Below are 25,589 nucleotides of genomic sequence, written 5' to 3'. Positions count from 1 at the left end.
TATTTCAGGGCTTCCCTGGTGGCACAGTGGTTAAGAATCTGCCTGCCAATGCAGGGGACACAGGTTCGAGCCCTGGTCCGGGAAGATCCCACATGCCACAGAGCAACTAAGCCCGTGCGCCACAACTACTCAGCCCGTGCGCCACAACTACTGAAGCCCACGCACCTAGGGCCCGTGCTCTGCAACAAGAGAAGCCACCGCAATGAGAAGCCCGCGCACCACAACGAAGAGTAGTCCCTGCTCACCACGACTAGAGAAAGCCCGCGCACGGCAAAGACCCAACGCTGCCAAAAATAAAGAATAAAAAATTAAAAATTTCACGTCTAAAAATATTTTTAAAAGATAGAGAAGGAAAAAGATATAAATATTTTGAAAGAGATACAAAAGGGAGGGAAAATGAAACAGTAAGTTCTTCAGTGAGTAGTCCCACAAGAATGAAATTGATCTTTCGGAATTCAAAACCAGGGTCCTACTAATTTACATTACTGCTGGGAAAAAAAAAAATCATGCTTCGAAAAAAAATCCTTAAAAACAATTTTTTAAAGAACACAACCATTATGTGAAGATCACTTCCTTACTTTTATAACTAAGAGCTGGTCCCAGGGGAGACACCGGTGGGGATAAATAATTGTAGAAGAAAAGATTATAAACACATCCCATTTAAAACCTTTAATCATTTCATTATTCAATTCAGCATATGTTTACAGTGAACTCACTATGTGCATTCAATATTGTTAGCAAATTAAAAATATTTCTTAAAAGTCAAGATGACAAGTGAACATGAGTGTGGTGGAGACCAGGAAATGCAGTTACTCTTAATACGATGAAACTGCAATGTTTCCAGGCAGAAGGAACTCCCCCCACCCTCCTACACACACATACAGGGAAATGGAGCAAGTAACAAATGAAGACCCACAAAATCTAGTAAACACCAACCGTGAATCGTCCAACTTCCTTCTCTGTAAGTAGCCACTTACTAGGTTTTGTTTCATATACTGATAAAATACATAATAAATCCTAATGCAGTATCATACCTTTTAACCTGAGCGAAAAATCATTAAAATTCTTCTTTTAACACTTGAGAGAATGATTTTAAGAACTACCGGGGGGGGGGGGGGGGGGGGGTTGTAGGAGCTAGGCTTATGAATTCAGTGACGGCGTGGCAGCAATAATAACGTAGTTATAAAAAAAAAAAGTACAATGGCCAGACATTCAAAATTAAATGACATACACATACTATATACTACTTATGACCCCCATTTTACAGATTACAAAAAAACTGAGACACAGAGAGATTAAGCAAATGACAAGAGTCAGAATTGAAACCCACGGCTCGGCTGCCTCACAAGCAGGCAACAGTGCCCGCCCAGGAGGAGACAAGCGCAGCCTTCAAAGCGAAACAAGAGCGGAATTCAAATCTCCCCTGGGGATGGGGGCAGGGGAGGCCGACCCTGGCCCCTTTCCCCTGCCTTGTTGCCTCTACTGCAATTTGGGGAAAAACAGCCACTTCACAGGGCTATGGTAAGGTGTGAATAGATAAAACACTGTTTCATAAAACATTTTAAGTAGGTACAAATCCATAGTAGCTACCATCCAATAGAGAGCTTCTTTTTTAAAAGACATATAAGCTTTCAAGATGAGTTCTGGATAGAAACCAGCAAAACAGCAAGGGCCCTACACAGAAATCCCTGAGACTGCTCTGTGTTTACCAAATGAGACATGACAGAGTTTGGGGAAACACATAACATTATACAGACAGTGCATTATAATAACTAGTCTTTAAGGAAACACCAGGCTTCCTTCCAGAATAAAAATTAAAGAACGGTCCTCAGAAAGGAGAGCGTATAGGACATTGGGCCAAAAGAGGCTGTTTGAAGCAATGCTTATGAGGCTTTACAATCCCATAACTGTTTTTAAACATCTTTCAATTGGGGGAGAATGACGAATGTGGTCTTCAGTCCCTGCTGCTTCAGCAAGCTGGATCCCCTAAAGTGAGTTTTTTAAACTTTTTTTGGTAGAAGAGATCTGATGAGAACTCCCCAGTGCACAAAGAGCTGCTCTGGTTGAGACAGAGACATGAAAAAAATGAGAACCACTGCACAAACTACCCACAAAATCAAAGCTGTCCTAAACCCTTGCGAGGACACAGGACCATCCGCTGAGAGCCTTCGAGAAATGCAGCATCTCAAACCCCACCGCAGACCTGCCGAACGAGAAGCTCCCTTGTGTGATCAGCGTGCAGTGGCCGAAAACCTCTCGGAGCTTTATTTGGTCTCAATCCTGGACTCCCTCCCACGTCCTTCCCCACCATGAGAGTATAAAATACATAACTGGACAAATAACACACAGAAGATAATAAATACTTGTAGAATTAAAGTTGAATAAAGTGAAAGGGACGTCGGGCTACAAATGTCTAGGAAGACAGAAATCAGAATGTTCCCATCACACATTACGACTTCTCAGCTAAGGAAAACTTAACTGTACGAAGTTCCACCGCTTTTCCAAGGCAGAGAGCATAAACCCAAACCAGAGCTCAGCACCTCTACAACACACTCACTGTCAAGTCCAAAAGTACGGTTTCAAGTTCCAGGCCCCAGGACACACGTCAGCCTGACAGCACTTGAAACCGTTAAGCTTCTTAAAGCACCAATTCTATACCAATGAAATGAGAGAAGACTGTCAGCCTACCTAATAAATGGTTAGGATCAAATACACGAAAACACCCAAGAAAGATCCTGAGTAAATCGTTTCCTCAGTCGGAAGAAAAGAAGTGCTAGAATCTACAAAAGTATGAAACAGTGTGTTTCAACAGTGTGAAACAATCTGTACAGAATTCCTTGTCTTTAAGAGTCTCAATGCTCTACTGACTGAGCTAGCTGGGTGCACCAATACCTTGTGTCTTAAAAAAAAAAAAAAAAATTTTTTTATAAAAACACACACAATTACACAATTTCTGTGACTACTCAGGAATAAAGCTAAAGAGTCTCCTGGCAAAACTCAATTTAAGGCCCTGTCACCAAATATTAAATGTACCTCTCTTCAACCTGTGAGGTAAATTCTCAGTTTCCTTCCTGTTGACAATCCAGGCCTGACTGGACCACAGCTCACTCCTGGACCCTGCCTGGGCTCCGGTCCCTGCAGTCACACATACAGACCGCCTGCATAACAGGAAGGGTTTCCTCCCCAAGGGACTCGCAAATGTACGCGTCTGTGAACCTGTGCAACATCTCCAAGACCAAGCAAATGACCCATCACCCAAGAAAATGCTCAGGACTACCTCCAAAGTACACTGAAAGATTAAAAAGCCAATGTGAGAAGGCAGTTATCAAGTCAGCAACTTCACTTTTTATAAGAAGTTTTACAGTCCAGGGGCTTGGTCTAGGGTTGGGGGTGGAAGCAGGGGTGTGAGGAGACGGAAGCCACTTCAGGGTTTTCCTCCTCCAATGAGAAGGAGGCAAGCACCTAATAAAGGGGCAACAAGAGGTGACGGCTCAGCACATCTTCCAATAAACTCTAGGATGCTCCCCAAGCACAGACCAGACACGGAGGCCTCCAACTTCCCAACTGGGGGCAGCCAGCCGGCGCTTTCCTCCTTGCCGGCCACGGGCACACGCCTGACTTGAAGAGACTTAACAAAAGAGTTATATAGCCCCGACTTCCTTGACTTTAATTAAACTTGGCTTCCACTTCTGAAAACCCCTCAAGTTTTTATTTTGTTTTGTAGCCCCACTAATGCTTTTCACTGAGAGATGCTGTGAAAAGGAGAAGCAAATTCTTTGCAGCTGCCGTGTGAGCATCCTGCCAACTGAAGCACAGGACGAAGCACTCCCATGTTAAAAATGTCCAACTGGGAGATTTACAAACCAGCAGGGGGGAATGGACACAGGAGAGGAAGACGTGTGCGTGTGAAAGATCTGCAGGAAAGCTCCCTTTTTTGTTTTTAAGTCCCAGGGGCCTCTGAAGGCTTGTCATGCTTCAGCGACTGTCACCCCCTCCCACTTTACCCCCTTTCTAAAGCCACCGGCCTTTCCAGACACATTCTGCACAACCACTTTTTAGCTGTTTTCTTTCTTTCACCCCTTTCTCCCCAGGCCTCCCCCAGCAGTCCTGCCACAACTGGATAAATGGAAAGAAGGAGAACAGGGAGGAAGCGACCATTTTCCTCCGACCAGAGGAAGCCCAGAGTTAAGCTGCACTCCTGGCAAGGAAACGGACAGGCCCTTTGGCAAATGAACTTTTTCGTTTCTATCAGCAGCAGCAAGATAACCACGGTCAACAACAATCAGAGCTCAAAGCTGATGAGCTTTTTTGGTTGTGCTGCTAAAGCGCTTATGTAGGAAACCCTAGCTGTGCCCTTTCAAAATGCTAATTCTGGTCAAATATGTCACCCTAGAAGGTCTGGAGGTTTTGGCTGAAATTTCTGCATCAAGGGGTGGGTCCAGAGAGGGAAAGAGTGGCGGCACCGCCCCTCAGCACAAGGTCCAGTGAGCAGATAGTTTCATAAGCAAAGCTTTCACTTCCATCCACCAGCCATCCACCCTCTGGGGTGGGGAGGAGTCCATATCCCCCCCATTTGTACTGTGGCCAGAGTATACATGACTAATCCCCCCTCTGTCGCTCTGGGGCTAAGGCACAGGAGTCGTGACCCAGCAGCACTCTGGGGGCCATGTGCATGTGCATTCCACGGAACCACTTTCCTCATTTGAACCCTCGGATGAATGGAGCTTATTTCCAGGGCCCCAAGTAACACGGCCACATCCTCGGAACGTGGGTAAAACACACAGCCCAGCAACCTCTGATCCCATCCAGACGGACGCACGGTAACAAAGAACTGTCAGGCCAACAGCCAGGAGGCCCCGTGAGGTCCTCAGTAATGAAACCAGGGTGAAATCTCCTTCCTACATCACAGCAGACTTCCAAAGGCAGGAGAGCCAACGAAATATCCTCCCATAAAGACTTTCAACAGCAGGGGGTTGAAACAACCAACCAGAAAACTCACCAGAATCGGCACACTCCATTCTGAGTATTCGGGTCCGTCCACATTTTTACTATCGTTTGAAACCTGATTCTAACAACAACGTTCTACCTGGACTATTTCACAACTGACGCCCTGCCAGGGAGCGGGCGTTCCCTCCTCGGCACCTGAAGCCATTTACATCAGCTGGTTAGGATTCAGACGCTCCCTTCCCACTCGCTGGCATCCCCAGGCCTTTTGCTTCCCCTCAAACAGATCTCTGAACCTCTACCTGGGAAAAGGAAAGGCAGTGAATGCTACGTCTGATGCTAGTGAGCTGCTCGCCTAAGATTATGTTTTTGGTTGGGTGGAGGGCGCTGAGGTCAGGCGAATGACACTCCAGGAAGCTCAGGCTCTGTGCTGAGCTCACCACCTCTCCCCACAGCCAAAGGAGAACAATTTAACTAATCATCTGCCATCCGGCAAGTTGCAGTACGTCAGTATTAGTCCAAACCCTCCACCAAGCAGCTGTAAGGGAGCGACACTGACATGCGGGCAGAAGGGAGCGCAGTTACACCTAACCGAACACGTCGTCTTCCCTCATGGAGGCACCTGCATCCCATTTTACAGTGCAGAACACTGAGGATGGCTCTCAGAGGAGGTCCAGTGATCTCCCAGGGCACTCAGCTAGTACATGGCAGGGTGGTATTTAGAGCAGTTTCCTAGGATGGAGGCAACTGAGGTCTCCAGGAGTGGTGAGATGTTCACAAAGACACACACAAACACATGTGCTCCGTCAGATTATGTACTCACAAAGTTGTTTTAAAACAGACAGTGCAGTACTTCCGTATAAGCTAACACAAAAACACGTTTCTGCCTCATAATGACAATAAAAGCTTGTCACTGATAAGGGACTCCTAAAGCCAAAGTATACGACACACACCGCAGCCAGGAGAAACAGGTGAGGCAACGCGGTTCCTGAAGGGCAGCCAAGCGCTCTGGGTGGAGAGCGAGGCCCAGGAAACTGCCGTTTCCTTCTGAGGCCCTAAGAGGTAGTTTTTTCCCCCAGGGGCAGAGGATGTGGCACTCACTGTTTGCTATTTTCCTTTTCATTACTACCGTTCCAGGCTGAGTGTCACGGTCGCTGGGAGGGGCTGTAGGAAGAAAGTAAAAAATCTAGACTGATGTTTGACTTTGTATGCAAGTTCACTGTTAAGAGTTAAAATATGCTTGTCCAAGACCATCCTCTCCCTTCAAGAGAGCTCTTTTCAAGGGAGGACATACCAGGATCCCCAAACTCTGCTTAATCAGCACAAATACCACACGGGATTCATCGGACCCATTTGTCCTCTTGGGCTCCAGACACTCTGTAGGGTAAAACGTAGAGACATAAAGGAATTAGGGAAAGCATATGTGACAGTTATTTGAGATAAAGCTGATCAGTACTGACCTTTAATTTGGAGACCCTGAGCCTCGTGCCATCTTTTTTTATGAACATGGGAGAGCACTTTGGGACCTTTCCAGCTGGGAGGAAGGAAGCACCATTATTCATCCCCGTTGGCTAAGAGACCTGACAAGCTCCACTTTCTTTTAAAACCTGTACAGACTGGCTACCACCAGTGCCCTCCGATTCCATGAGGCATGACTTTCAGACAGACCCGAGCTGAGAAGGGGGCTGAAAATCAATCAGGTTAAAATGAAAGGGACAATTCTACACTATCCTGTGACACACCATGGACGCAGGTCCCAAAAGGGACTGGACGTGCCGCCATGGCTACACCAGGTCCCTAGGGAAGGGGGTCAGCATCCACTGAGGAACCCTGCAGGGATACCCCCTAACTGGCTGGAAAGTGACCTATCCAGTGGCTCCTTCTGTAGCCAAGAAGTCGGCTTCACTTCTGTATCCACAGGGAGACTTGAGGACAATTCCCAAAGCGATATCACTTCACAAAATAAACCCCATAGAGCTGGATCTGGAACATTATTGCACAGATATCTGAAGTCCCAGCTGACAGTCCTATACCTCTTTGGAGCTAGGAGGATTATTAAGGCTTTAAAATTCAATTACAATTATGGGACTCTAAAATAACAAGAAAAACTCTAACAAAAAAAAAAGAAGAAGAAGAAGAAGACCGCAAACCTAAGTCTGAGATGCAGAACGAAAGGGACACGAATTCAGCACCCCTGCCTTGTCCAAAAGAGGGTCAGTCAGTCCCACAGCACAGACGGGGGCAAGCAACTGTCAAAGACAAGGGCTGGGTTGGATCCGGCCAACATTACAAGTACAACCAACTGGTCCTGTCCCTTAGTCTTGTGCTTTTAAAGGGCGGTCGATGTGCCAACTATTTTAAAGCTCCAACACACTAATTCTGTAAACAATAATGGCTACAGCCTGCACACAGCGCACTGGAATGGATTCCTCAACTTGGCCTCATCACTTATGCAGCTGATGAAACAAACACTGACAGCTTTTTTGCATTTGTAAAGGCCCCACAGCAGCTGTGGTGATCCCACCATAGAGCAATGAATTAAGCCTGAAACCCAGCTGGGTCTGAACAGAAGCCTTTTTTGCACAATACAGCAAGACTATCATTGTTAACCTAGGCATTATTGGGAAATATTCTGCATTACATTATAGGGCAGTTCTAACTCAATTCGTAAAATTAGCTCTAATAAGCAATTTTAGTAGGAGGGATGTGGCATTTGCTTTTGAAATGGCACAAGTATGTGTGTAGGTTATAGGTAACACTGCACAAAGGCAGCCTGGCAGAAGAGAACACAGATTTCCAGTTAAACAATGCAAAGTTTAAAATAGCAACTCCTTCTTAGATATTCACGCACATATACACTCACTCACTCACACCTACCACCTTCTAAATTGAGGTGGGTATCTTACCTTGCAAATCCTTGGTTAGTTAGCCACTACAGAGAAAATAGTGAATACAGCCGTCTGCCCTTTAGGTAAGGCAAATCAATGACACAAGAGTCAATCTGGAACCGAGAGCTGTACCAGAAAAACCGGGGGGTGGTGGAAAAACGTGATTAATCCCCTTATTAACGAATCTTTTTGACACTGAACTTGAGCAGTAGGTAATAAATAAGATCCCCAAACACTAACACACTAGCCTTTGGCTTCCTATTACCAGGAACCTCGAGGAAAGGCAGGGACACCCACACCGAGTCGTCACTCCCAGAGAACCAGAACCCACAATGTCCAAGTCTCCAAAGGCCTCCAGCACCCTTGGTCATGGGGCTTTTTTCCACCCCCACCATTCCAACTCTCTTCTATCGCCTCATACTTTCTACGAACACTTGAAAATGAGCAAAAAGTGCTCTACTCAAGTAGGAGACTGATCTCATCTCAACAATTTCACACCAACTTGGGAAAAATAAATCTGGAAATAGCCACAGAAAACATGGCACCATCCCTCTTCCTTAAAAGAACACCCATTTCTTAAAGGAGTTTGTTATGAGGCCCTTTTTTGATTTTTATGCATTTTTCGTTTAGGTAAAAGGCGGCTTGGAAGGAGCAAGAAAATCAGGCGAATTTCTAGGTAGACAGTGGTTCTCTTCCCCGTAGGCTTTAGCCAAAGCACGTCAACATCAGTAACCACGACAGAGTCAAAAACCAAACGTGAGACAGGAAAACAACCCCTCGATCATTCTCTGCTCCCAGAGAGGAGCCAGGGTTTTTAAACCCCTGGCTCCTCCCAAAACTACGTGGTAAATGCTTTGCAGAGATGCACCTGAAGGCCCAGAACGACAACCCAAACACCTGAGCACCCACAAAAAGCCAATCATCCCGTGATGAAATTCCAAGCCCCATCACTTTCTCACGCCTAAGCAAGTGTTTAGAGCTTGCAAAGAAAAGGGGGAGAGGACATAAGACCACTGCTGGCCACCCACAAACAGTGAAGAGTAGCAGTCAGACAGAGAGGAAAGTGAGAACCCCACCACCCCAAGGCAAGGCAGCTGCCCCAGCAGGAGACAGTCCCAGGCAGCCCTCTGCTGAACAGAACACAGGAGGCTCTGGGACACAGGCTAAGAGGAACAGCTTCACAGGTGAAAGAGCAGTAAATAAATGTATCAGCAGTAATCACCTAGATGGGCAAGACGGTCTAGCTTGAGGTATTCCAAGAGAAATGCAAGCAGCATCCCCACAGAGACTTGCACACAAATGTTCGCAGAAGCATTATGTACAAGAGCCAAAAGGTGGAAACAACCCAAATGTCCATCAGCTGATGAATGGATGAGCAAAATGTGGTGTAGGTCCATCCAATGAAGTATTATTCAGCCATAAAAAGGAACTGAGTCCAGATACACACTACAACATGAAGGAACCTTGAAAACACTATGCCAAGTGCAAGAAGCCAGTCACAAAAGGCCACATATTGTATGATTCTATTTACATCAAATGTACAGAATAGGCAAATTCACAGAGACAGAAAGTAGATTAGTGGTTGCCAAAGACTAGAAAAACTGGGGTGAGATGTGGAGTGACTGCCAATGGGTATAGAGTTTCTTTTTGGGGTGATGAAAAGGTTCTAAAATTGATCGCGGTGTTATTGCACAACTCCAAATATACTAAAAACCACCGAACTGTTAAGCGAGGAAAAAAAAAAAAATCACATTTACATCCAAGATCACTCAGGGAAGACTGAGATGCCTAGGGTGCCTTTCTGTCTTGAACCACCAGTAGAACGCCAAAAGAAACAGAGTTGAAGAACTGCCAAAGGAACTGGAATAAGTTGGGGATATGAGAGTTTTAAAAAAGAAAGGGCTAAAAGGGGCTGACACTTTGCTAAAGATACAGCAGCCAAGGACCGCAATGTATGCCAAGAATATATATATATATATATATATATATATATATATATATATATATATATATATATATATATATATATATACACACACACACACACACACACACACACATATACACACACACACACACTGTAGTTAGACTGAAAAGTGTGATGAGGGGTAACTTTAATCTCCCAAAAAATAAAAACTGCAACTGGAGGCTTCCTATTTCCCTGCAGCTATGTTGTGGGCTTTAATTAAGAGCATGACAGCCTACCATTTAAATATATTTATCCAATGTCAGTGCCTACTTAGACAAGTCCCTTTAATTCGTTTTAAAACCGTCTTTGGATTCGTAAATTGGGAAGGAAGCAGTTAGAGGAGGAACTCCAAAAGTACATTTGGTCACTTATCAGCCTTAAAAATCTTTTCACACTCAGCAGGGAGGATTCTGTGCCGTTGATGCTAGGAAAAAAGCAACCATGAAACACCACCCCAGGTCTTCCCTGGACCGTATATAATGCCTGTCCGGAGAAACAAGCAGTTAGGACTGAGCAATGTGTTCTGTTCTTTATTGAGATGACCTCCTCCGTGTATAAACAGAGTAAAAGGACTCCTCTTACAATAGGTGCCATTAAGGTCTTCATTTGTATTAAACTGTAAGCAAACAATGTTCAGCTGTAAAAGCTTTTGCAAATCAAAGATAATGGCCTGGGACTTCCCTGGTGGCGCAGTGGTTAAGAACCCGCCTGCCAATGCAGGGGACACGGGTTCGAGCTCTGGTCCCGGGAGATCCCACATGCCATGGAGCAACTAAGCCCGTGCGCCACAACTACTGAAGCCTGTGCTCTAGAGCCCATGCTCCAAAACAAGAGAAACCACCGCAATGAGAAGCCCGCGGCACTGCAACGAAGAGTAGCCCCCGCTCGCCGCAACCAGAGAAAGCCCGCACTCAGCAACGAAGACCCAACGCAGCCAAAGATAAATAAATTTATTTTTTTAAAAAAGAAAAAGATAATGGTCTTCCTTGGTAAACTGACTGTTCTTTATAATTATCATTATTTATACTCCCAAGAGGCTTTGCCTACTGCTCCAAAGAATTCTGGAAGGAAATAACATGACAACTTCAGCAAGTCTCATGTTAGATGGAAAGGGAAAAGGCTAGTTCCAGAGTAGAAAATGTGTTTCATTGGGGCCATGTCAGCGCTGGGGTAGCAGCTCCATGTAATTGGAGCAGGGAGCAGAATTAGAAGAAAAGAAAAAACGCCACTTTTCAGCTTCAGATATTTCCAAGTCAGACCCGTCGTCCTCCCCACCTCCCAGAGCTTCCTAGCTTACCAGAGCCAAAAGAAAACCCATTTTTATAGCATCATTAGAGTTTTGATTTATCACGAGTACAAAAGAGTGTGCTTCTCAGGGCTCTACAAGTCTATATTTGTATCAGGAGTCTCTGCAGGACTAAATGATGGTGTTTATATTGACCTGGGGTCGGGGGCAGTCCAGGAGAAAGAAACAAGTACTCCCCAACCTTTTCCACCAGGAGACTAGGCCTGTGGCTCAGATATGCTCATGCCCAGAGCCCAGAGCCCGGGACAATCAGGCAAGTCAAATGTGTTCTTCACTTAAGGAGATTTCCTTTCACTCTGTCAGCCACCTTTCAGATTCCAGCGAAGTTTAAACCACAATGGTTTGGAATCCTAACAGCAGTTTTGAGGATTATGGTACAGAATGAGTATTTGCAAACATTTTTAAAAACACAGAATGCTGGATCATGCAGTCACATGTACCAATCGCTTCCCCCAAAGAAGTTCATTTATTAAATCCAGACCCTCCCTGGCCCCCTGCATGGTGGAAAAAGGTGGTATTAAACTGCATTGGCATTTAAATAGAAATCTGATCTCTGCCATTCAAGGATGTGATCACCACCGGGGATTACTTTCATGCATCTTTAAAATTCTTCCACATTAAAAGTTCTCTCAGGGTGTCAATACCAATATTACTTGACAAACCTTGCCTTTAACTAAAGTTTTAGGTCAAGTTTGCAGGGCTAAAACAAAAAGCTACTCAGCCCAAACACTGGTGGGTTGAGGACAAGTGTTCGCTGCCCATAGTTTAATGTGGTTGTCACTTTGGGGATTTAGAGAGTGAACTTCAGTCGGATCAAAGCAAAAATTGTTTGCTCCCAGGATGACTGCTCATTATGGCCTTAAATCCTTTTCGGAATAAGGTGTGATGTATATAAGTAAATATATCAAATAAACCCCCCTCAAAAAATTGTAACCAACTACAAGTCCCAGTGAAAAGGCTGCAGAGCGAATGGAATGGAATGTCAGACAAAAACCACACCACAAGAATCAGGCTTACTAGTGAGACTGTTTCCCCGTCCCCCACTAAACCCTCCTAAATACACGGGAATGAGATCTTTACAGAGCAATACCAAGTGTTTCGTCATTTTCAAACGATTAAGAAACCAGGTTGACTGCCCGTCTGGCACCTATCAAAGGTGGTAGCCTTGGCCACTCGGGATCATCAGTTTGGAAAGGAGTCACGTGGCATGTGTCAAGTACCCTGTCCTGGTGGCAGGGAGCTACTGCAGGTGGAAGCCATGTGCTACCAATTTAACTGGGACTCCAGCCCACGGATCCTCGCCATCACATCGACTCTTTCATCCCCCAACATCAAGACATTATCACAAGCTGAAAATAGAACGCACAGCGCTTTCATGCTCTGGGCAACAGAAGAATGGAAAAGGGGGGCAATTTAGGTAAAACCAATAAACATTTAAGTCCTACCTCATTTCTAAATGGACATCTTTACTGAATGAAAAATGAAAAAGAAGGTGAAGAGTTTATCCAAAAGTACTCTTAAACGCCAAAAAGTAATGCTGCTTCTTAGCAGTTCTGGGATACCACCTCATTTTCTCACATGGGGGGAGGGAGGATGATAAAAAGCCATCATCAGAACAATCAAAAAGTGTGTCTGATATAAAGATCACACTGCATTTTACCTTAAGTTTGGAAGAAAAAGCATCTATATTATTTTCATTTCTATCCTCTTCCTCAGACAACCCGGATAGGCTGTAATCAGCAAGGATGACCCAGAAACATCGTGTTCCCTCTTCAACCTTGAGGCTGGAGAATTACAGCCACAAAGACCTGCAGGACCTAAAATAAGAATAATCTGGTCTAGATAGTTACAGTTTATAAAGCACTTCACATGTTAACATACGATTCTGCCTCCCCCAAAATGACCTTGAGGGGCCAATAAATGAAAGTCTAAGTCTCCCCATTTTATGCATGAAGAAACTGAGACTGAGGGGAAGTGATTTACCCAAGGTCACCGGCTCTCTTCCCACAGGGTTTGGCATCTCTGCTGTCAACTGAACTGTAAATTCTCTGAAGACAAGGACAATGTCATATTTTCTAACCCCTAACAGAGCCAGAGAATATATCAGCTGTATTTGACTGAACAGTCTTCCAAGCCAGAGCCCAATGGGACCCTTGTAACAGTACAAAACCCACCTCACAAACAAGGCTGAAATCACTTGCGAAAATAATGGGATTCTGGGGTCATTTTAAAGTTACGTCACGTCCTCACAAAAAAAGCATTTCATAAACATGAAATATGTAATTGTACAATTCCACAGACGCTTCTTCCTTTACTGCTACAGTCATCCTAATAACACATTGTGTTCTCAGAGCAATTTTGTTTTACAAAGTGCTTTCCCATATCTTATCTCATTTAGTTCTAATGCCCTGTGAGAGAGGACAAGGAAAGAAAATAGAAACTTAAATAAAACCCAACTGACATCTTTACTAGTTACAAGGGCCTGTATTGGTTTTTAAAAGCCAACAAACAAACCCGCTGGCACTACCTGGGAGACTGTAAATTAGTACAGTCTTTCTCCCAGAAAACAACGTAAGAGGGATCTGAATTGTAAACACAGGTAACACAAAGTGGTAGTTCCACACTGAGGAGTTTGGAATTAAGTGCAAAAAGATACAGGAAAAGCATACTGCACACATCACTGTGGACAACAGCCCCCGTACTGTGAAAAGGCCATCAAGAACAGGCAGGTCAAGAAAACTGTGGTACAGATTGACCGAGTGCCCAGCAGCTATTAAAAATAATGATGCAGAATCATATTTTGATAATTGAAATGAGATATAAATGCAAAGAGCGCGGAACAGAACATCTCTTAGGAGTATGAGCCCACATAGGTAAAACGACATATCTACAAGTGCAGGAGCACCCCGTAGGTAATTGCAGTAGATCTTACCTTTGTGTAGCTGTTCGATTTGAATGATTTCTTATAAGGCAAAAGAATCGTTTTCAAAGGGGGACAAACCCTATTGGCCCAATTAGGTATGGAGATTACACGTGGATTTTATTTTCCCATGAAAATGAATCAATAACTGCAGTTACCATGGATAACTGAGGATCCATCTGGCAGGAGGAAGCATCTCTGAAAGCCGGTCCAAAGGCATTACCCTCCACTATATCAGGGGCTGGGTTTCATGCCCCGGCTGTCACTGATAAAACGTGCAACCTTTGTTATTAGACACCTCAGGTTTTCTCAGCTGTGAAATTCTGATTAGTGAAGCTCACCTTTTTCCACTAGATCCTTACCAATTCCCTCCCACTAGTGGGTATTATTTGAAATACTCCAAAAGCTTCAACTCGACAAATATTTCCTCAACTGTGTGATGACAGAAAATTCAGCCTCTAATCGTGTGGGGTTAACAGGGTGAGACACATGTAAACACTGATTCCAGCACCTAGAGGTACGTGTGAGGAGTCGGGCCCACAGAAAAGGGGCTTGGCTCTGCCTGACTGGGGAAGGGGGTGGCAGGCTGTCCAGTCAGGCCTCAGAGTGGTCAAGGTGGGCTCCACAGGCAATCCGTCCCCTGAGCAAGTTGAACAACCAAGATGTGCAAAGGCCAAGAGGCTGGCTCAGCTGCAGTGGAACAGGTGGCCAGAAGCTCAAGGTAGAGCAAGGGCTTTTCATGCTGTGCTGAGGACAAACGTAGCTTAGACTTGATCCACTGAAGGTTCTCGGTCGGATTTTCAAGTTCAAGGATTACTGCTCCAAGATCCAGGTTAAACATCTTCGGTGAAACATCTCTGTACAAAGATTCAGTGCCGCTCTAATCCTAATTCTCAATCTGTCAGCCTTTCTAACTCACCACCCAGACATATTCAGAAGTCAAGTGTTGGATAACAGAGAAGAGATTCAACCACCAGAGAGTGGGGCTGGGAAGAGATTACATCACCTTCTAATCTTTTTTTTTTTTTAATTATAGTTGATTTACAACATTGTGTTAGTTTCAGGTGTACAGCAAAGTGATTCAATTATACATTTTTTATTTTTTATTCAGATTCCTTTTCATTATAGGTTATTATGAGATATTGAATATAATCACCTTCTAATCTTTAAAGCTTTGTTCTATATCCCAAAATGGACTTCAGAATATCTGTTGCTATTCATTTGGCTTATTAAGAGGCAAAGTATAGAATTCATCTGATTCATTTATTCCTGAGTCAGCCTGGAAGGCTGCCGACAGACCTGATGTCTCCAGGTTGGTGATTTCCAACTGTGTAATCATACCTTCTTGAGCATTTGTGCATAGTATGCAGTTTACAAAGTGCTTTCACATCAAAAATCTTACTGACCCTCCCAACAAGCCTGTGAGGTGTATGGAACAAGTTTTCCAGGTGAGGAAGCAGCCCAGCGAGGTTATGTGGCTTGCTCAGGGTCACACAGCTCATATTCCCAATCTTGTCCACTATAACCACAGAGGTGCCCTACATATTCAATAACAAGCCCGTCTCAATCTGAGGCATTAAATTCCCCAAGCCCACATACTAGCAATAAGGCATGGACTCAAAGCACAAAACACTCCAAGTCCTGATTAGGTCAACATCCAACTGCTGCTTAACAGAATAAGCATTCATGCAGCACCCCTTCTGCAAACCTAGGGAGGGAATAAATGCAAGAAACACATGCTCAGCCCTAATCCCTTCTCATTTCCTCCTGGCACCTGTTTCTGCCCCCAGAGGCACCAAACACTTTTAACAGCTGGCAGAAATAAGAACCAAGAGATAACACACACAACCATTGTAGCCCTAACCCAAATTGTGGCTGGGAAATAATGGAGCAAGAACCACCCAGATTTAAAAAGAGAGCAATAAAACAGGGCGCCCAAATGGCTCCCACATTCCCCTGGGTGATTCAGTCACTAGATACCTGGGCTGCTGTCACATAAACCAGAGGGTCTCCTGATGGAAAAGACACACACAACCCACCCCCCCTCTCACGCCTCCCCACCCCCAGCCAAAAATGTCACTGGAAAAGAATTCCTGGTTGTACTGGAGAAAATACGTGAGAAGAGCTGTACTGGGAGTACGGAGGGGCAAAATTTGTGGCTATGAATTTTACGACCTTCTAGGACTCAAGGTAACTAAACACTGCTGCCAGTATTTCAATGCTCACTGCCTTCCTCTTCATGGGTGGTGGAGCTTGACAGACTTAACAAAATTAGAACTTAAGATCCAATTTAGGCCTTCTAGGCCACACCAGCTCTCCAAAACAGCTCTCAAGAACTTCTGCCAGTAGGGTTCCCCTTTCTAAGGCCCTCATACACCCTATGAATACGCGAGTAATTATGTATAATGTTCCCATTACTCACGCTGCCTCATTAACATATCTAGGCAGCCTTTGTTTACTGCCCGGCCCAGACCCTGGTGAGGATTTGAGGGCACATGATTTCCCCCAGCGCCCCATGGTACCCTATGCAGCAAAAGTCAGGGGCAACAATAAAGGTGCCAGAAAAAGCATCGAAGCTAATCTGTCACAGCCTCTGCGAAATCAAATGAATTCGGAAGCCTGGAGAGCAAACGCAGCCCAGGCCGGCCCTCAGGTAACACCGAAGAGCGTGGGGTGCGGGCACTTGTAAAATACAGAGCACAAACCAGCCGGGTCCCAGGACAACTGGGATCTCAGCTCTTCTTCCACTGAGGACTCAAGGAGACAGCCAGTGGGGGATAAGGGGGTAGCTCCACCAACTGGTGTTTAAAAAAACAACAAACATGCATTTGAGACAGATCCACTCCTGCTCCTGGAGGCTGACAAACTGCCTTAACTTCCCCCCAACTTTCTCAAGCCAAAAAACCTCTCCAAAGGCTGCCAAGAGCCCCCATTATGGCATTTTCCCCTTTTCGTGGCTACTCCGATCACTCCTATTACCTCAAGTTCATCTGGACTAAGAAGTGGGGAGAAGATACAGCCTTTCACTCTCTGGCCAGGGCCTACCGGCCTCAGTTTTCCCTTCTGTAAAATGGACTCAACAGCCTCTTCCTCTCCTGTGAAGTCACTAGGGAAACAATAACTGTGGGCAGTTATTTCAGAACTGACATCTTCTCCTCACGATGCTAGAGTGTTTCCTACAATCCAAGCTCCTCTGGCACATTTCTTCAAATGGCAAAGAGGAGTCCCACGAGGCATGGGAGGCCTCCTCACAAGAGCAGTAAAGTCTGTGGCAAGACAGACTGGTGGAAGTAGAAAGCAAGCCCAACAGAGACGCAGGGCCCAGGGCTGTGGTCCAGCTGCCCACTCGGATGTGCCTGAGACTTGGCCCTCAGGATAGGATCTACCTCTGCACAACGTGGGCCCTCTCCCACCCCACACATCCTGACAAAGAGACAAAAACCACCTGCAAGAGGTGACAGGACAGGAAGTCCCGGAGGCAGGCAGGATCATTCAACCGGGAGCAAAAGGGTATCCGGCAAGTGCTGCAACTTCCTGCTAGGTTCAGCTCTACTTTTAACAATTTTATTCTGAGTCAGAAATGAATGAAGATCCTTGATTGAAAAGTGTGAGGCTGCCAGAGGGCTATAGGGTTGTCTGAAGTCAAGAAAGATTAAACCCTAAAAGGAAAACAAAAATCTCACTCAAATTGTCTACAAAAAAGTAGACCAAAGTCATCAGAGTTCCCACCTCCTGGAATGAAAGGGGCCTGCGATGAGGAGGCAAGTGTGGAAAAGGCTTTATGGACAGACAAAAGGGACCAGAAGCACGAAGTCTGGGGCCTGGAAAAGGAAGCAAGGCTTGTGGAGGGGAGGGCAGTCAGAGGAATGAGGAGAATAGTTACCTGGGAGATGGAAAGAAACAAGAGAACTGAGCAGAAACTGATTCAATGTGTCTTGTTTCCATTAACAGGTAGGCTTGAGGATCTGAAATGGAACAGATCTTTAGCAGTATCTCCTAAGTAAGACAAAAGAAAGTTGCTGGATTACAAGATACAAGCTTCTGAACTCCATATAAATGAAGTGTAAAATCACTCATCTTTCTGCCTCCACCATCCTGAGAATGACACAAACTCTAAAAGTAATACAAATTACCTCAGCAGGGCCACTCTGACCCACATTTTATCTATGCTACCTGGCATGAACTAGATAAGCTAGTCTAGTTTAATATTTGAGGATTAAGGCTAAATACAATGGAAGCACTCTTATCAGAGCTGAAAGGGACCATAGGTTAGTTAGCTAATATAAAGTTTATTAAGCAGGAAATCTTTAAAAAAATATATATCTATTTATACAGATATGTAGATTATATACATATACACATATACATGTAACGTAATGAACACATAAACGTGCTATTACAGATATTTTTGAGAATTCTTGGTGCTCCATGTTATGCTTTTTTGTTTGTTGGGAAGGAAGTTTGGCCGTAAGTGAAGCTTGGTTCTTAAAAGGGAACCACTTGTAAAGCAACGTGTGCAGAATCCTTACAGATTTTCCCCAAGCCTTTTAAATGGGGAAAATGGCGGGCCCACATCTAATTTAACCGTCTCATTTTTTTTAGTACTTCACTTTTATCAAGGGTTCTCAAACATTCAGCTTCAAGCTTTCATAGAAACCAACTCTCTTTTCACATTCGTTCAAAGGTTTACATAATATTTAACCGAAATTGCAATAATAAGTCTAACTGGAATAACCAGATTTGGGAATAAACAACTGACACTTGGCAAGTCTTCTATATGGGAAGGAGCCAAAGGGGACAGAAGCACACACTTCCCAGGCCTGCCCACTGGCCAGGAGCTTCGTGCTGAGATATCACAGCCAGGATGTTCTGCAGCCAGGAGAACCAGGGAGGCTGGGTAGGTGGAAGGCGATTAGTAGGAGTGCTGTTACTATAATCCTAGGGGAGACTGAGACCTGGACCAGTAACAGGAGCATCAAAACAATGCAAGCAGAATTCCAATAACTAAACTTCTTAGGTTGCAAAACTTTTAACCATTTGGATGAAAATGTCAGGAGTCAGGTCTTCAGACCATCATGATCAAGGGCAAACCTTAAAAACAGACCAGCTTTTCAGCATCCAGTCACGATTTTTAAAAAACTGAGAACAAACTACAAAAGTGTGCATCTACCCAAAAAACCCCCTTAAAACAAACAAAAAAAAAACAATGCCTATGGCTAACAGCATACTTCCATCCATACTGCCCTGGCAATATCAGCTCTATTCTATATAAAAGACTGTCAGTATAACCACTCTTCACTCTGGAGTCTGAGCTGCCTGCCTGATCATTTCATGTCATTTTTCCAGATCCACATTACTGACTCATCACCGTTCACTTCACCGAAGTTATATGTTTTGAGTGACATGTTTCATCCTTATTTTTCCACTAGCCCTGTAATTTTTAGTGTGCGATTTTATAGAACTTGAGGTTTTTCACCAATGCAGACACCATGCTACATTACATACATCTCTGGTTACATAGATCTGCACTGTTCAGTAGGATAGCTACTAGTCATACGTAGCTCTTGAACTTTTGAAATGACTAGTCCAAACTGAGTTGCCCTGTAAGGGTTGAAAAAAATACACCAGATTTCAAAGACACAAGATAAAAAAAGAAGGCAAAAGATCTTAGCAACTTTTGTACTGATTACATGTTAAGATAATGTTTTTATTATACTAAGGTTAAATAAAACTATCATTAACTTAAAAAAAAAAAAAAGTCCAGCTTAGCCTTTATCAAGTGTTTTAATGTACTGGGCTTAATATGACTTTCCCATGTCGTCTTTGAAAGGAAGAAAAGGGTTCTATTTTGAATCTAAGAAACATCGGTTACATACTCCAGAAGACTTTCTCTTTCTGAAGGAGGAAAGTTTAAATAACCTTTGGAACAGGATATGTATTAGCACTGGAGTTATTTCCAAGACGTGTGTAAGCGAGTCAATAGCCCTCAGCCCAGCAACAGGAACTGGTCTAACCTCCTATGACAGAGGAAACAGCCATTAAACCATCTAAGTACCAAATAATTCTAATTGGCTATTTGGGCCAATGGCTATGGGGGACACACAAGTCAGGTCTACAGTAAAGTAATAATAACCGAAGTAATAATAACTCAAATTGGATTATTTTTAAACATAATTTTTTTTTAAATTTCAGTGACACACTTTGGACTCTTAAATTGACAATATTCCTTCTATAATCTCTCCAGACAGTGACGGTTGCTAAATTGTCTCTGCCCGAGACTACGTAACAAAGAGAAAAGTTTTCTCCACTACCAGAGACAAACAGAAAGCAAGCCACGTGAACAGCTCATAAAAGGAAAAGCTGGGCTTCTCTGGTGGCACAGTGGTTAGGAGTCGGCCTGCCAATGCAGGGGACACGGGTTCGAGCCCTGGTCCGGGAAGATCCCACATGCCACGGAGCAACTTAAGCCCATACACCACGACTACTGAGCCTGCGTGCCTAGAGCCCGTCCTCCGCAGCAAGAGAAGCCACCGCAATGAGAAGCCCGCGCACCGCAACGAAGAGTAGCCCCGGCTTACTGCAACGAGAAAAGCCCGCGCACAGCAACAAGGACCCAATGCAGCCAAAAACAAAATAAAATAAATTTTTTTTAAAAACACCATTCACTTTATAGCAGTACACCATATATACTCGATAAATGTTAATCAATAAATATTTTTAAAAAAGTAAAAGTGTAGCAACTAAATAATGTGTACACATTTTTTTCCCCCAGAACTGTAAAATAATTCAATTGGGTGTAAAATGGGGGGGAAGGGGGGCGCCACGGGGGGCAGAAGCTCATAAATCCTACCAACTACATTTTGGTGTCGTTCTCTTTTTCTTTACAATTTTATGTAATTATAGTAAATCCCGCTTTTGAATCTGTTAACACAAACTTTTCCCAGTTTTTTCAATCATACTGCACTTTTAACTCAGAAAATTAGGTACTTAAAATTTACAGCCTAGTGTTACAAATTCTGCTTGAGCTGTCCTAGGAATCAAACTGGTAATCTGTTTTCATGCTAACTGTATGAATCATATCTTCATGTGGCAGAGATTTTTATTTCAAACTCATACCTGCTATAAAGCATCAAAGATCAAATGGTTTTGCAACCTGGGTATCATCTGTTATTCTGCCTAGGAATAACCAACCAGTGGAGTGATGGAAATGGCATAAAATACCCATAGAGCAAAACATGCAACTGTTTTTATTGTCCAAGTGAATTAGGGCTTTGAAAGGCAAATGTTTTCAGTTATTTAAGGTATTGTAGTGGGAATCGTGCCCAGCAATTAAGACAGGATTACAGTGCAATTTATGAGTTTCACAAGGACGTCATTTAATATGAAATATAACAATCATTTCTCCCAAAGCCTGCCATCTACAATCCCACCCCCAAACTCTGCTTTGCTAAGACAATAAACTAAACGGCAACGCGGCAGGCATCTACGGCTTTTGAGACTACTTGCAGGAAATGTGCTGCCTTCCACGAGCTCAAGTAATAAATCCACCTTACATTGAAAGAGCATACATACTGTTTTACATCTTCCACGGACATTATCTCACGTACGTGATTTCAGATAAAGTAAAGTGGCAAAGGCACGTATTACTTTTTCCATTTTACAGAAGAGTAAACAGACCCAGATTTCCAGCCTCTTGTTCTCCGGTTCTCAAGAACTAAGCCCAGAACACCTTAGACTTGCAGTCCAGTGCTCTTTCAAGCACGCGCATCAATGACAGTCTTCCCCCGTCTGCCCCACCCCCTAAAATACTCAATAGGCCTAGAGCTGGCACAGCGAAGAAGTGCCACTCTGGTGTTTCAAGGCATCCATCAAGAGCAACAGTTGATGCTGTGCAACATCACCCAGAAAGGCATCCCGCCACATCCTGCCGAGACACCCCCAACACGACTTAAAAGTGACAAGGTGGCCAAATCCACAACATGGTTCTCCTACAAAGCCAAGCTTCCCTGCATGAAGTTTCCCTGCTTTTCAAAAGCGTTGACGAGAGAACACGACCACCACCGCAGTAATGCCACAGCATCAGCGGACCTGGAAACAGAGGAAACGAAAACGTTTCTGCAGACAGGAAGCGTCTCCGCCCTGCTCCCCACCCCCTAAATGGAATCAGCTGGGTTGGGGGCGCTCGCAGGGGGACCACAGGCTCCCCGCGCTCACCTGGAGGGAAGCGCGGCGTTTCGCGGCGGAAGGCCGAGGCCGGTCGCATCCTCCTCCTCCTCCACTTCCTCCTCCCACGCGGCAGCCCCCGCCTCCGCGCCGCTCCCTCCTCCCCCGCAGCCCCGCCGCGCTGGAACCTCCCGCCCGACTTTTGACGTCACGGAGGAGGAGAAGGTTCCACCCGGGCCCGTCCCTTTGTGACGTCACAATGACAAAAGAACGCGGCCGGAGCGTCCGGGAACCCGGAGCCGCGGGGGGCGGAGGGAGGGAGGGGAGGCCGGCGCGAGGCGGGGGAGGAATCAGGGGGCGGAAAGGGGGCGCGCTGACGTCTCGCCGGCTTAACCTGTTGCTCTCGGGCCCGCACTGGAGCCAGCGGGCAGGGCCGCGGGGAGCCGGCCGCGCCGCCGCCGCCATGCTCCGCCGTGCGCGCGCTGGGGGCGCCCGCCGCAGCCGCGCGCCGCCCGCCCCCTCCCCGCCACGCCCCCGCCCCGCGCGCCGCACCGCCCCCTCCCCAGGCCGACCGGCCGCACCGCCCCCGCGCCGCACCCACCCATCCGCCAGCCCGCCGGCCAGCGCCGCCCGCCCGGAGCCCGCAGCCCGCAGCCCGGAGCCCGGAGCCTACAGCCCGCCCCCTACAGGCCGCGCGCGGACTCCGGGCCCCGGCCCAGCCCGCCGCGACCCCCGCGCGCCCTCCCCTTCGCAGCCGGCTAGAGCACATCGGGAACACGGGCTCCGCTCCCCGAGCGTTAACTCGTGCTCTGCCTCCCGCGGCCGCCGCCAGCCACGGGCAGGGGGCCGGGCGCCAGGACTCGACACAATCCGCTGACCACCGGCAACAAAACATCCCACCCCACGCCGCTCCCCAACTTCGTGATGACTGGGGCGGGGGTGGGGGGTGGCTCTGGTCCAAGTTCTACCCCTTTTGCTTTGTGGCTGCACCCGGATCAGATGTGCCCCGGGAAGGCGTCCACGCTCGCAGGCAAGGTTGTCTCCCTGCAGTTTCTACTGCCCGAGTTTAAACTAGTCCATTGCATTCTCCCCAGCCCTCTGCAATGCGGATGTATTTTAATTCTTAAATTCTTTAGGGAACAGCTTTTTAAGTTGGGCTTGATTATTTAACCTTGCATTTCTTTCATAGTTGAAGTTTACGTGTCTAGATTAGGATCAGCCCTCAAGAAGAGATATTCAGCTTTTCCATTAAATCTATTTTTTACAAAACCAGTGCCCCGAAGGTCATCTCCCATTACACACATCACACTGCTCAAAAAGGGAAAATATTAAGACCAATTTGTCGACCCGAGTTAAATAAAACTTTCTTATAACGTTACATTATTCCTAATGTGTGTTCATTTAGCCTTTTTTTTTTTTTAATGGGTTCTTTGATTTAAAGCATGCAGCTAATCACCGATCACTCGAGTGCATATTTGGTTAATCCTCGGTCCCCCTCTCCCCTCCCTCCCCCCAAACTTAAAAAAAAAAAAAGCCACCATACACAAAACAAAAACACTCCCCATGCCAATCAAAACGTAGCTGTACTATGCACAAAACAAATTTAACTATTCCACACCAGTTAAATCTCTGAATAATCACCCAATTTCAGAAGGCCAGTTAACTGGGAGTAATTATTTGTAGTCACTCACATATGCATTCACATGCCTTCTTAAAAACATTAGCTATATTGTATGTCTTTTTCCCCCTAAAACTGGAACCCATGAATTTTTAAACAAAACCAGTCCCATTATTAAAGTCAATCCCAACAAATGCATTCGCTGTAACGCGATTCCCAATTGGTTTATGTTGCGAACCAAATAAGCCAAAACGACCACATACATTAAATTTGATGTGCCAGTGCAAGGAACAAGATCGCCATAATCGGACCCTCGATTGCAACTTAAAGGGCTTCCAACACACATGCGTTACACGATTTCCCAAATAACATTAATAATAATAACACAGGCTCATTTGCATGCAAAGTGCAATAGGGGCCAAATCCGCCCGAGAATGCAGTTTAGTCATATTACCGCAGCCCCTACCCCCCCACCCAGGCTCCACCAAAATCCCCTGCCTTTCATCTAAAACTAGATTATGGTTGTGTCATTCGAGGTCAATTTATTCACTGGAGGTATCGCTACACCAATCTGTTTTTTCGTCCAAACTAGGCAGACACGACTTTGCCTGAAAAAGCCTTCTTTCAGAAAAGAAAGAAACAGCCTTATCGGACGCTGTGTTTAAAACCCCTCAGCTGCAGAATTATCTATAAACTTGACATTCACAGCCATTGCTTAAAACTACAAGTCAAAGGATGTGTTGTTAGGAGCACTTACGTATTTCTTCTGAATGATATTCCTCTTGGGTCTTTCCTTGCTCATTCTGAGATCCAAATGCTGATTGCAAAAGGGGACAATTGCTTCATGAATTTAAAGCCGTCAGAAATTTGCAAAAAAATATCCTGGTGGTTTTTATTGTTGTTGGTGGTGGTGGTTGATCTTGGAATCCGACTTTTCTTCCTCTTCCCCCAAAGCCCGATTCGCCTTGAAATAAATCCGAAATTGGGAAGGAGAAAAAAAAAGCCAAAGACGAAGCAAACAAAAAAAAATTTCACTTTAGTAAAACACTCATAATGGAAAATTTCCCCCGAAACACACACACACACAAAAAAAAACCGACGCCCTTCACTCCCCCCCCTTTTTCCTCCAAAAACTACATCAGCGAAACGTGAAGGTCCTTAGTGTCTGATCCGTAGTTACATCTTGGAAAAGAAAAAGGAAAGATAAATAAAAAATGTTGGAAGTCACGTTTGTGCTGCAGCAGCAGTGCGAGCAGAAGAGTCAACTCCAGCGGCGGCGGCGGCGGCGGCAGCACCACAGCGAGGGCTCGCCGAGTCTCTTTTTTCCAAGCCCCCTAACCAATGAGAGAAAGGCTATCCAGCCCAACTTTAAATGGACTCTGCTTTTATACAAGTTAGGGCTCCTCGGATAATTCCCCGCCGGACGCTAGCCGAAAACTCCCACAGCTGGGCCACCAAGCGCCCGCCTCCTCCGGTGCCGACCGCCCCTGGCCGAGCCCAGAGGACCCCCGCAGCCCCGTCGACGAGACACCCGAGAGGCCTCGACGAACCCTTCCCGGGCTACCCCTCAGACATCGCTCCCACGCCGAGCCTAAGAGTGGAATTGAGAGAGGCTCCCTAGCTCAATGCATGGCACGCTCGGTCGCTCCACCTCACCCCCTTTCCCCAGCTTGCCGCTCACCCCACAGCCGCCACACGCTAGCCCCCGCCACACCTCGTGTCTACCTGCAGCCGGGCTGCTGGGTGCCAGTGCCCCAGGACGGCCGGCCCCGGGGAGAGCC

The 25,589-nt window shown here is 45.6% G+C and overlaps 1 protein-coding gene across 4 annotated transcripts in view; it reads right to left on the bottom strand.

The window, feature by feature from the left end:
- JARID2 (jumonji and AT-rich interaction domain containing 2) overlaps positions 1-25,137 on the bottom strand; it is a 243,689-nt gene extending 218,552 nt beyond the window's left edge. For 3 of the 4 annotated variants that reach the window (XM_059937972.1, XM_059937975.1, XM_059937974.1), the window contains exon 1: positions 24,566-25,137. In XM_059937972.1, coding sequence (XP_059793955.1) covers positions 24,566-24,610 — 45 coding nt within the window. In that variant the 5' untranslated portion in view covers positions 24,611-25,137. The remainder of the gene's footprint in view (positions 1-24,565) is intronic. The other variant, XM_059937976.1, reaches the window with a different exon arrangement.
- Between the last annotated feature and the right edge of the window lie 452 nt (positions 25,138-25,589).

Source organism: Balaenoptera ricei, chromosome 11 (assembly GCF_028023285.1).
Source record: "Balaenoptera ricei isolate mBalRic1 chromosome 11, mBalRic1.hap2, whole genome shotgun sequence".
NCBI lineage: Eukaryota > Metazoa > Chordata > Mammalia > Artiodactyla > Balaenopteridae > Balaenoptera > Balaenoptera ricei.
This window is presented reverse-complemented; position numbering and strand designations above follow the sequence as displayed.